Consider the following 11715-nt stretch of genomic DNA (forward strand, 5'->3'; position numbering starts at 1 on the left):
TCAATCTATCCCTCTCCCTCTCCCTCTCCCCTCTCCCTCCCTTCCTCTCTCTATCCCACTCTCTGACGCAGAGCTCACTCAACGACCCCAGAAGCGGTGCAGTGCCTTGGCATTGGGTTGGAGATGGGAAGGTCGGTGCTCAGCTCCCGCCGTTGGGACCTTCTTCCACCCGGGCAGGGCGTCTACCAACGTCTAGCAAGGTGCTGACGCTCACGACCTTGCTGCAAACTGTCGACGGAGGACCGGACAATGCGATCAACTAATAACCAGGCAATTTGATAGGAGTTCGCAGCGTACCGCCACTGCCGTCTGTTACGCGTGGTCGGCTGGAGTGCGTGTGTGACGGTGTGTGGCGCCCCGGCCGGCAGCTGTACGGCGGCGGCGCCGGCAGCCGGCTGCTCAGCTCGTTCTCGCGCCTCTTCACCTGCTGCCTGCACGTGTTCGGCTTTACCCTCGGCGTGCATGACATCATGGTGACGTCAGAGGCCGACCAGGAACGACGCCGCATCATCCAGCAGACGGCTGAGGTCAGTCAGCGCGTCAGCACGATCAAGGTCGGCGTCACAGGTCGGTCAGCGAGATCAGCAGGGGTTAGTCAGAGGGTCAGCGAGGTCAGCATAGGTCGGTCAGCGAGGTCAGCATAGGTTAGTAAGAGGGGTCAGCGAGGTCAGCTCAGGTCGGTCAAGGGTCGGCGAGGTCAGCACAGGTCGGTCAGAGGGGTTAGTGTAGGTGGGCGGTGCTCGGTCTGCGGACGGAGTGGAGGCCATCCCGCCGGGTCATACGGGTCTGCGGAGGTCAGAGGCCGGGGTGGCTAAGTCGGCACTGTGCTTCAGTGCCCATAGGTTTGTTGTCTTTCAAGGTGGCCTGCTGAAGTTGTGTTCTATATAAAATGGGCCGTGCAGGAGGGAAAAGGTGCAGGGAGTCTGCCTCGTAGACAGAGATGTGAGCACTCAAGAGATTTAATAATTCGTACTATTTTCCCTGCTCTGATCGAAGTCCAAATAAACGGCACTACGAATTGTGAATTTATCGCACACTAAGTGACGAAACAATTGCAGATTGATGAGTTTCACTTGTCTATCATTTTGCTGTTTAGTAGAATGTTGCTTAGGTGTGTACATTAATGGCCACAGGAGTTATGAGCCATCGTTCGGACCCAGTGTTTTATGTGTATAAGTCTTCAAATATATTCAAGCATAAGTCTTCGAATTCGACGGCTACGGCCGCCGAAGTTCAGCGGCTTTAGCCGTCCGCGTGTCAGCACGACACGGCTTCTGACCGCGCGCCGCCGCTCTGGCCGGCAGGTGGGGCCCGAGGCGACAGCCGACGCACTCGGCCTGGTCTCCAAGGAAGAGCGGGCGGACGAGCGGGCCGTGCAGCGTCGTCTCGAGCAGGCGCACCTCTCCGGCAACGTGCGCGCCCAGCGTGACCTTGACCGTGCCTACAAGAAGCGCCTGGACACTGTCAATAACGCCATCAACAGGTGAGGCAGCCGGGCGGGGACGTCCGGTCGGCGACAGTCTGGATGTCTGCCTGCGAAGCGGTCGGGAGGGGGGGGGGGGGGGCGTCCGGCTGACGGGAGTCTGGATGACTGCCTGTGAAGTGGTCGGGAGGGATCGTCGGGCCGGCGGGAGTCTGGATGTCTGCCTGCGAAGCGGTCGGGAGGGGGGGGGGGCGTCCGGCTGACGGGAGTCTGGATGAATGCCTGTGAAGCGGTCGGGAGGGGTCGTCGGGCCGGTGGGAGTCTGGATGTGTGCCTGTAGTTGCGGTCGGGGGAGCGGAGTCGGCGTGTGTGGACGAGGAGGTGGCCGTTGTGACGATGTGGAATGAAGCTGGGATCAGACCGTGACTCCCTCAATGTGGGAGACCTGCGCTGAGTGTCCGCTCGTCCGCAGGGTGTGCCTGCCGCTGGGACTGGTGCAGTCGTTCCCGGACAATAACCTGCAGCTGATGGTGGAGTCCGGAGCGAAGGGCTCTAAGGTCAACACCATGCAGATCAGCTGTCTGCTGGGTCAGGTCAGTACTGTCCGCAGCTGTGTATGGTGGCCAGCTGCTGGTTTTGAGGACAACATATGCGCCTCTGGCGTGAAAGGTTCTGGCATGCCGGTCTGCTGCTCTTGGGTATCATGAGGTATCCTGTGATCATTGTGCGATTGTTCGGTTACGAAAGAGCACCCACCAGCGTTTGCGCGCGATTGCCAGGTGTCAGCAACACGTGCAGAGTGATTTCCGTCGCTCATCGGTGCCGCAGTTCAGCCTGTGTTGTCCGGTGTGGCTGGCTTTCCTTCCACATGAGCATTCGCACGGCTAGGAAATGTCAGAGTCCCGCTTGCTTGGCTTTCCGCGAGCTAAGCGCCTGTGTTGGCCGGCGCATCAGTCTCAGTAACATGGAGCGCCCCGCGGGGACCGCCTGTGCGCTGACCAGGCGCCTCCCGTCCGTCGGTGCGCTCATCAATGTCGGTCCGAGCGCGCGCGCCTCACCGCGGCATCCGTCTCGCCCCGCCGCTCGACAGATCGAGCTGGAGGGCAAGCGGCCGCCGCGGATGCTGTCCGGCAAGACGCTGCCCAGCTTCGCGCCGTACGACCTGACGCCGCGCGCCGGCGGCTTCATCGCCAGCAGGTTCATGACCGGCATCCGGCCGCAGGAGTACTTCTTCCACTGCATGGCCGGCAGGGAGGTGAGCGCCGGCGGCGGCGGCGCCGGGCGGGGAGGTGGCGGCGCCAGGCAGGGAGACGGCGGCGCCAGGTGGGGAGGCGGCGGCGTCAGGCGGGGAGGCGGCGGCGTCAGGCGGGGAGGCGGCGGCGTGAGGCGGGGAGGTGGCGGTGCCAGGCGGGGAGATGACGGCGCCAGGCGGGGAGACGGCGGCGCCAGACAGGGAGGCGGTGCCAGGCGGGGAGGTAGCGGCGTGCTGGGGATCTGTTGGCGGGATGGAGGGCGCAGTCTGGGTCGGACCGCTCTTTTGCGACTGCCCTTTTCCCCCACTGTTGTCATACCGGGCGCTTTTTCATAGCACAATGGTGTCAGTCTGTGTAGAGACGATGGTCAGTGTTCAAATAAGTCAGGTCCAGTCTGCGGGGCACAGCTACACTGCATCAAGCTCCGTTGGTCCTGCCGTCCGACAGGGTCTGATCGACACGGCCGTCAAGACCAGCCGCTCCGGCTACCTGCAGCGATGCCTCATCAAACACCTGGAGGGCCTGGTGGTCAACTACGACTCGACGGTGCGCGACAGCGACGGTAGCGTCATCCAGGTACGCAGCTAGCGGCCGGCGACCCTCCGCGCTCGTGCTCAGTCGGCGGCGGTCAGCGCACAGCCGGCGGGCCAGGCCCGGTCCGGCTCCCGGCCGGCGGGCCAGGCCCAGTTAGGCCCCCAGGTGGCGGTACATGCCCGGTCCGGCTCCCAGCCGAGGGTCCGGGCCCGGTCCAACTCCCAGCCCTCCCGACGGCAGTGCCGCGCTCCCTCCAGCCAGCTGTACCGCCCAGCGGTGTTGTGAGCTTCTAGTCGCCGTTTTTTGTGGAATGAGAGTAGATGTGCTGCTGGTGTGGATTGGCGTGTCCCTACTAGGAGTCGTGGCAAACCTGCTTTGCTGCCGCCTCAGTTTCGGTACGGCGAGGACGGCTGCGAGACGCAGAAGGTGCCGTACTTGGCGGCCAAGCAGCTGCCCTTCTTCGATGACAACCATCGAGGCCTGCTGGATCCACAGCTGGTGAACGACTTCAAACGGGTCTCGAGCATCGACGCCATCCGCAAGCACAAGAAAAAGGTGCCGTCATGTTTTTTTTTCTGTGTGGTGTGCAGTATGCCATTTCAGTTACAGCTTTTGAAAATTGACATGTTCAGAAGGCAAAATGTGTTTTTAATGAATGACTCAGACAAAGGCTCGTTGCTTCACGCGCTTGCTTTTGCTCATTAGTGCTGTTGCGTTTACGCCATCACATCTTTATAGGGGATTGTAACCGCCTGAACGGCCTTGCAGGTGACTGATGAGACTGTTCCAGTTGTGAGATCAGCAGAATCGTCTATCCAGCGGATGTTATATGCCATATGAGTACCGCACTATGGTGCGTTCGAGAGGGCCGGTCATCTTCACGCGCGTGCTCCAGTGTCTGTGATGTCGGCGCGCCCGCCTCAGATCCGGAAGTGGACCCGGGAGTTCGGCGATCCGCGGGAACACCGCCGCTCCAGTCCGTTCCTCGAGTTCAGCCGCATGACGACCGTGGACGGCCAGGGGGAGCTCGACCCCAAGACAGGCCGGCCGCGCAGCTACCACAACTGCCTCAAGCTGTGGAACCAGCTGGACAACGACAAACTGTACGTCCGGGCGCGACTGTAGCGAGGTTTGAGATGTTTGCGCGCCGTTCAAGTCGAACGGCGACGTTGGACATTCGCTTGGGCACTGGATCTTGTGTGAGAGAGCGAGCTTGACCATGTCTTGTGCGAGTTGTCTTCATGTACCTGACGTATACGGTTTGAATGTGAGCGACGTGGTGTGGCTGAACTGGACTCGGCGCGCGCTGATTCTTCTGCGTCTGCATTGTGCGTCAGCGGCCGCGGCAGCAGAACCGGAGCTGCCGTGGCAGGCGACGTCCGTGTCCCGCCTCTCGTCGAATTGCACGCGACCGGCCGCTGCTCCCACTCACAGAGCTTCTCTGTCTCGCTGGCGTCCCGCCAGGTTCCGCACGGCCGCCCGCCGCTGTCCGGACCCGGTGGACTCGGCGTACGCGCCGGACGCGCACTTCTCGTCGGTGTGTGAGCGTCTCGACCGGCTGCTGACCGAGTACCTGGAGTCGCGGCCGGGCGACTCGGACCAGCTGCGTGACCTGCTCTACTTCAAAGTCGCCCGCGCCATGATCCAGCCCGGCGAGGCGGTCGGTCTGATCGCCGGCCAGGTGCGTGTCGGCGGCGCCCCGCTGGCGGCGCGCGGCTGGGCGCTGCCAGTGCCGGGGTGGCGCCGCGGTCGGCCCGGACGCTGCCCGGGGGCAGGCGTGGCTGCGACCCGAGGCCCGGAGGGGTTGTAGTTCTCCGGGGTGAAAGTCGCAGCGATGCAGGTCGGACGGGCCCAGCGTCCGCGAGCTGCTGTTTAGGCTTCAGTTTCTCGTGAGTGTAGGCGTCGTGATATATATAGGCGCCTTGGGCGCTCCGGTTCGGCCTACTGGCTGGGTGTGCCCTTGGAGATCACCACGCTAGCTTGTCGCTGTCTCGATGCTGCTCCGGCCCACCCCGCCCGCCGAGATATCCAGCGATTCGAATCCGGTTTGACTCGCGTGTCCGCCGTTCCAGTCGGTCGGAGAGCCGTCCACACAGATGACCCTCAACACGTTCCACTTCGCCGGCCTGGGTGACATGAACGTCACGCTCGGTGAGTGGGCTGAGCTGGTCCCCCTCGACACCAGGTCATCGCGTTTCCACCCGCGGGCTACGCGCTTGTTGTGCTCTGCGCCGCTTGCTTTGCTCGCTGTGAACTCCGACGAGAACAATGTCGACCGTGCCAGCTGTTAATGACCATTTTCAGGGAGGATGGTTCACGAAGTGGGTGGATTGACTCCCCAGGTGACATGTCGGACCACAGATTGACTCCCCAGATAACACGTCAGATTACTCCTAGATGGCATGTCAGATCATTTTCCAAATCGATTCCCCAGATGGCGTGTCAGATCACTCCCCGCACTGACTCCCCAGAGGCATGTCTTTCTCGGTTCAGGGTCCGTGGTCTTTGTCAAGCAAAGTTGTAAACGTTACTCTAAGCTCATTTGCAAGTTATATCATTGAAGCGTGTAAAGTACCGTAAGTGGAGTGGCGTGTGAGTGGGATTAGCCGTGTAGCTATGCCTTTGGACTATATCGTGAGGTCGGGTTCGATTCTCACCACAGGAAATTTTTACTCTGATGCTCCCACCCTGGTGTGCTTCTGCTGACGTTGAGGATCGTAGCAGTTATGAGTTTATGTGGTGTGAACACTGCCCTACTCTCCGTAGGCATCCCGCGGCTACGTGAGATCCTGGCCGCCTCCCACTCGATGAAGACGCCGAGCATGGAGATACCGTTCCGGCAGGACGTGGCCGGGCTGGAACAGCGCGCGCGCCGCCTCAAGCTGCAGATGACGCGCGTCACGCTGGCCCAGGTCCTGCGTGACGTCACCGTCACCGAGACGTGTCGAGCCGGGTGAGTGTGCCGTTCCGCGTCACCTGTGCTTGTGTGGTCGAGTCGGGCCTCCGCGTGGCCCCTGCCGGTCCGCCGCCGCGCTCGCGGTCTGCCTGGCACACTGGATGCCGTCGCCTGACCCGGCTGGCTGTGTCGGCGGGCGCTGTGAGACATTGGCCTGTACGCCTTCTGTGAGGCGCCCGTTAGCAAGTCCTGTGTAACGCTGCACGACCGCTTTCGCGTTTGCTCAGTCACTAATGGCAATATGGCCGTGTTTTCCGTGGCCTGCGCGGGTCGGCAGGCACACGAGGACGTACGACCTGCGGATGGAGTTCCTGCCGCGCTCCTCCTACAAGGGCGAGTTGGCCGTCACACCGAGCTCGGTGCTGCGGTATGTGGAGGACGTCTGGGTGCTGCGCTTCCTCAAGCTGCTCGCCAAAACCTTCAAGCTCAAGGACATTGGCGGGTGAGTGTCGGCTTCAGCTGATTCTGCTCGCGTGTGGCGCTTGCAGGCGTTCTTGGTATTTGATGTACTGTAATTAGGGCTTCTAGGAGTGATTAACGCGGATGTTCACTCTTCTCAACGCAGGTTGTGCGCGCGCAGAATGTTGTGCGTTCCTGCGACATTGACTCCGTGGCAGTATGCCAGGAGCTGTCCATTCAAAGCGGTCCTGTCGGGCCCTCGCACGGCTCACAGCAGCAGCGCGCTGCGAACATCTACTGCAGATCCCCGCATGGCACAGTCTGCCCTGCCTAACGAACGGAGGACACCGCCGCATCGCCCGGGCGGACGGGCGTGGTGCGTGGTGTGCGGCTCTGACCGGGCTGCCGCGCGTCCGTCCTCGTGGGCCCTTCACTGGGGTGTGCATCTCTCGATACCGGCCGAACGCGGGCGGAGCCCCTCAGCAGCCCGTGCTGAGAGGACTGTCTCGTCCTCAGCGTGCTGGAGGGCAAGGAGGCCCAGGCGTCGCCGGAGGCGGACGAGGAGGATGTGGAGGCAACCGAGGACGACCCGAGCCCGGCTCCGCAGGCCGAGCGGCCGGCCGAGGACGAGGACGACCAAAACTCGGACGGAGAGGCGGTCAGTGTCCACTGTGGATGAGCGGTGGACGTGCTGGGTGGATTTTGTGGCACCCCTCCCCATCCCCTCCCCCTGGCCGGTGGTGGTGTGATCCCGGCAAGTGCCGGTCGGATGCGAAGCAGCGTTTGAGGCAGCGCTTCGTTCTGGCAGTAGTTGCGTGATCATTTTGGACTTGCTTGATTCGAGAGACTATATACCAGTGACAATCATTCGAGTAGTTTCAGCTATTGTCTTGTGATTCAACTATTGCCGTAATGACTGTTTGTTAAGTGCCGGCTGTGGCGGCCAATTTGGCGGCGCGGGTGCCCGCTGACCCGACCCGCGCTCACCCCCTGGCTCAGGAGGCCGACGACGACGCCACAGCGGCCCGCTCCAAAGCGCGCCGCAACGACGAGGCCGACTACGAGGAGGACGACGAGGAGGAGGAGCAGCAGGAGGACCGGCCCGACTCGGACGACACGGACGGGGACGTCGAGGAGGCGGGGCCCGCCAAGGTGGGCCTCCCTGCCCCGGGGCCGAAACGGGGCCCTGTAGAGGCGCCGTCGCCGATGGAGAGATATACACGGGCTGGTCGGTGTCAACGGCGTGCGGGGTGCCGCGGCGGCGGCCGCAGAGCCAGCCTGTGGCGGAGCCGCGCGCGCCAGCGACGCGGCTGGCTCGGCTTGTGCAACTGCACGCTCACCCGGCCGACGTTCAAATGACCTGCGCATCTGCCGTGACCCAGACTCGGTCCGTCCCCGACTCCAGCCACAGTCGTTGCCCTTCCGTCTGTTGTGAGCTGTGGCGGGCTGAGCAGCGGAGCGTCGGTGTCACCGCAGCCGGGCTCGTTCGCAGACGTCCGGTGGGCGGGAGGCGGCGACGCGCCGGGCGGCCGTGCTCACCATGTGCTGGGAGAGCTGCGGCGTCAAGAAGTACGAATTCGACCAGAAGCGCGAGCGCTGGTGCCAGCTCACCGTGGCGGTGAGTGTGACGGCGGCCGGCTGGCGAGCTCACCGGGGCGCGCCAGGGGCTTCAGTTGAAGGGCGGCTGGTCGCCCTGCGTGTCATACAATGTGAACCTGCTCTGGTGATGGTGGTGATGCATCCACTCTAGCGGATGGCCTTCGTCTGTGTACCCGCCCTGTCTGTCCTCGTGTGACCGCCCCCTGACATATGGCGCTGACCCCGGCGCTCTAGCAACGTCCCGACCCTGTGTCTAAGCCTGACAGCAACGCGTCCGTCATGTCTCGGGGTGTCAGTGTCTGTCACAGTGTCCTACCCCGTCTGCGTGGGCGTGACGGGACCCCGACCCGGCCTCAGTCTGTGTGCTGACCTCGCGCGTCTCCTGGTGGCCAGGTGTCCACCAGCCGCCAGTGCGACATCCAGACGCTGGTGAGGCAGGCGGCCGACTCGGCTGTCATCCGTGAGGTGCCCAAGATCTCGCGCGTCTTCCTCCTCGACGACAAGGACGGCCTGCGCCTCCACACGGAGGGCATCAACATGCCCGTGAGTGGGCTGGTGTCTCCGGCCCGCGGCCACTCGCTCGCCTCTCAGTGGAGCTCTCTGCCCAGATGAGACTGGCTGGGAACCGCTGCGCGATGGACGACCTGGTGTGTCGGCGCGCACTAAGGCATGATACTGCGGACGTGACTGAACTGTCTGTGACCCAGCTCGCCCCATGCGTTTGTTCTCCGACGCTCCCCCCAGCGACAGAGCTAGGAACTGTCGTCAGCAGGAGATATCATCCCCGGCTGCTGTCATTGCGGTCGCGTTGACACGTTGTAGTCTGTGGCGCGGCCCCGGCCCCGGTCGGCCGCCCTGCGACGCTGACGCGCACCCGCTGCCGCCGACAGTACATGGCTCGCTTCTCCGACCTGCTCGACCTCAACAAGATGTGCTGCAACGACGTGCACAGCATGGCCAACGCGTACGGCATCGAGGCGGCCGCCAGAGCCATCGTCAAGGTGCGCGGTTCGAGCAGGAGTCGCTGCCCACTGAGGCGGACGACAAGGGAGCTGGACCTGGGCAGAGGGATGTTACATAGTTTTAGTTATTTTTGTTCACGGTGTGTGACGCTGCAATAAAGCTCCGTAAGTTTTTCCGCCAGTGGATCTGCGAGTGAGCTCATTGCTGGTGCATGACACTGGTAGTTGCCTGGTGATTTTTGTCCGCTGTTTTAGAACGACTGCGGTGGAAATGCTGCGGTGTATCGCGGATTAATCAAGTTGTGATGCGCCTCCGCGCTGTAAGACGCCTACTGCAGAGCCGTAGAATGGCCCCTGATTTGGCCACTCCGTTAACACTGCTGGGGCGTGATCTGACTGTCGCCGTCCGCTCGTCCCGGCGGCAGGCTGTAGCCGCTCATTTTAGACCTGTGCCGTGGTGTGTACGGCGCCTTCTCCCGTCTGCCGCAGCTCGGCCGTGTTTATGCCGCTCCGTCACGCCGCTGCTGTCTGCCGCAGCTCGGCCGTGTTTGTGTCGGTCTCTCACGCCGCTGCTGTCCGCCGAAGCTCGGCCGTATTTGTGTCTCTCTCACGCCGCTGCTGTCTGCCGCAGCTCGGCCGTGTTTGTTTCGCTCTGTCACGCCGCTGCTGTCTGCCGCAGCTCGGTCGTGTTTGTGCCGCTCCGTCACGCCGCTGCTGTCTGCCGCAGCTCGGCCGTGTTTGTTTCGCTCTTTCACGCCGCTGCTGTCTGCCGCAGCTCGGTCGTGTTTGTGCCGCTCCGTCACGCCGCTGCTGTCTGCCGCAGCTCGGCCGTGTTTGTTTCGCTCTTTCACGCCGCTGCTGTCTGCCGCAGCTCGGCCGTGTTTGTGCCGCTCCGTCACGCCGCTACTGTCTGCCGCAGCTCGGCCGTGTTTATGCCGCTTCGTCACGCCGCTGCTGTCTGCCGCAGCTCGGCCGTGTTTATTTCGCTCTTTCACGCCGCTGCTGTCTGCTGCAGCTCGGCCGTGTTTGTGCCGCTCCGTCACGCCGCTGCTGTCTGCCGCAGCTCGGCCGTGTTTATTTCGCTCTTTCACGCCGCTGCTGTCTGCTGCAGCTCGGTCGTGTTTGTTTCGCTCCGTCACGCCGATGCTGTCTGCCGCAGCTCGGCCGTATTTGTGTCTCTCACGCCGCTGCTGTCCGCCGCAGGAGATCACGTCCGTGTTCGCGGTGTACCGCTTCGTCACACCGCTGCTGTCTGCCGCAGCTCAGTCGTGTTTGTGTGGGTCTCTCACGCCGCTGCTGTCTGCGGCAGCTCGTCTGTGTTTGTGCCGCTCCGTCACGCCGCTGCTGTCTGCCGCAGCTCGGTCGTGTTTGTGTCGGTCTCTCACGCCGCTGCTGTCCGCCGCAGGAGATCACGTCCGTGTTCGAGGTGTACGGCATCCACGTGAGTCCGCGCCACCTCAGCCTCATCGCCGACTACATGACGTTCAGTGGCGCCGTCTGCGGCTTCAACCGGTCGGCCATGGACTCGGTCGTGTCGCCGCTGCAGCAGATGAGCTTCGAGACCACCGTTCGCTTCCTGCGCACGGCCGTGCTCGCAGGTGGGCGCCCGGCCGCCGGCGACGGGGGACGGTCGGCGCGCCGACGGGTGGCGAGGCGCCGCGCCAGCGCCGCGCCTCGCCTGGTGCCTGGTGGTGCCCGCCGGTGGTGGTGAAGCTCTCAGAGTCCCGGGAGGGGGTCTGAGTCCGGGCCCAAGGCCCCGGCGTGCTGCTGGTGTGGGCCGGACGTCATATGGATTAGGACGTCAACGTGGCATGTCCAAATGTTGCATTCCTTACACGAGCCCGTATGCTGTGGTCCTCTGTCTGTATGTCTGTATATATGTATGTATGTATGTTGTGTTCCTTACATGTCCTTATGTTGTGTTCCTCTCATGTTCGTGTGCTGCGTTCCTCACATGTGCCCCAGTATGCTGTGTTGTGTCTCGTCACCCAGGATGCGCCATCCCCATCACTCCCGCGTCACACGTGTTGACATCCACGTTGCACCATTACACCAGTCTGCGCTCCGTGGCGTGCCGCGCATACCGGCCTGTATTCGAAGCCGCTCCACACCCAGTTCACACCGCCCGGCGGCGTCCGCAGGTCAGGTGGACGAGCTGAAGTCGCCCTCGGCGCGGCTGGTGCTGGGTCAGCCGTTCGGCGGCGGCACCGGCATGTTCAGCCTCGTCAACCAGATGATGGCGGACTACGGGTTGTAGCGGAGGTCGGCCGATGGCGGTCGGCGCCGCATGTGACCGCGGGGATTGTTACGGTGCCGCGCGTGGACGCTTGGTTACGCATTGGCGAATACAGCACCTGTTTGTGATAAGTTGCTTTGCTTGCGGCCGTGCGGAGAGCTGTGACGAAGACGGGCTGAACGCGCCAGTGAGCCGTAACATGAACAGCTTGTGACAGGAGCGAGGTGTGGATGATGGTATCAGGCAGCGCCAGGTGAAGATCAAATATCAATACATCGATATCAGAAGGCAGCCGTTCCCTGTTTGCTCCTGTTCCTCCCGACACCACGAGGTGGAGCGAGCGCGGGCATCAC

General features: G+C 62.9%; 2 protein-coding genes across 2 annotated transcripts in view; both read left to right on the forward strand.

Moving 5' to 3' along the window:
* Nucleotides 1-196, forward strand: part of LOC119111461 (cytosolic carboxypeptidase 6-like) — a 10732-nt gene extending 10536 nt beyond the window's left edge. Inside the window, exon 11 of the mRNA XM_037235278.1 lies at nucleotides 178-196. Coding sequence (XP_037091173.1) covers nucleotides 178-196 — 19 coding nt within the window. The remainder of the gene's footprint in view (nucleotides 1-177) is intronic.
* Nucleotides 197-368: 172 nt separating this feature from the next.
* Nucleotides 369-11493, forward strand: Polr1A (RNA polymerase I subunit RpI1; the record flags this gene model as incomplete). The annotated part of the gene is given in 18 exon segments (XM_037237358.1): nucleotides 369-527; nucleotides 1305-1483; nucleotides 1896-2016; nucleotides 2514-2678; nucleotides 3124-3252; nucleotides 3601-3765; nucleotides 4135-4313; nucleotides 4675-4891; nucleotides 5283-5361; nucleotides 5977-6163; nucleotides 6444-6608; nucleotides 7082-7223; nucleotides 7565-7717; nucleotides 8058-8183; nucleotides 8558-8707; nucleotides 9055-9165; nucleotides 10532-10724; nucleotides 11268-11493. Coding segments are annotated over 18 exon segments (2736 nt in total), but the record flags the coding sequence as incomplete, so codon positions are not given.
* Nucleotides 11494-11715: the final 222 nt, after the last annotated feature.

Source organism: Pollicipes pollicipes, unplaced genomic scaffold (assembly GCF_011947565.3).
Source record: "Pollicipes pollicipes isolate AB1234 unplaced genomic scaffold, Ppol_2.1 Scaffold_7261;HRSCAF=8764_pilon_pilon_pilon, whole genome shotgun sequence".
In the NCBI taxonomy this organism is placed as follows: domain Eukaryota; kingdom Metazoa; phylum Arthropoda; class Thecostraca; order Pollicipedomorpha; family Pollicipedidae; genus Pollicipes; species Pollicipes pollicipes.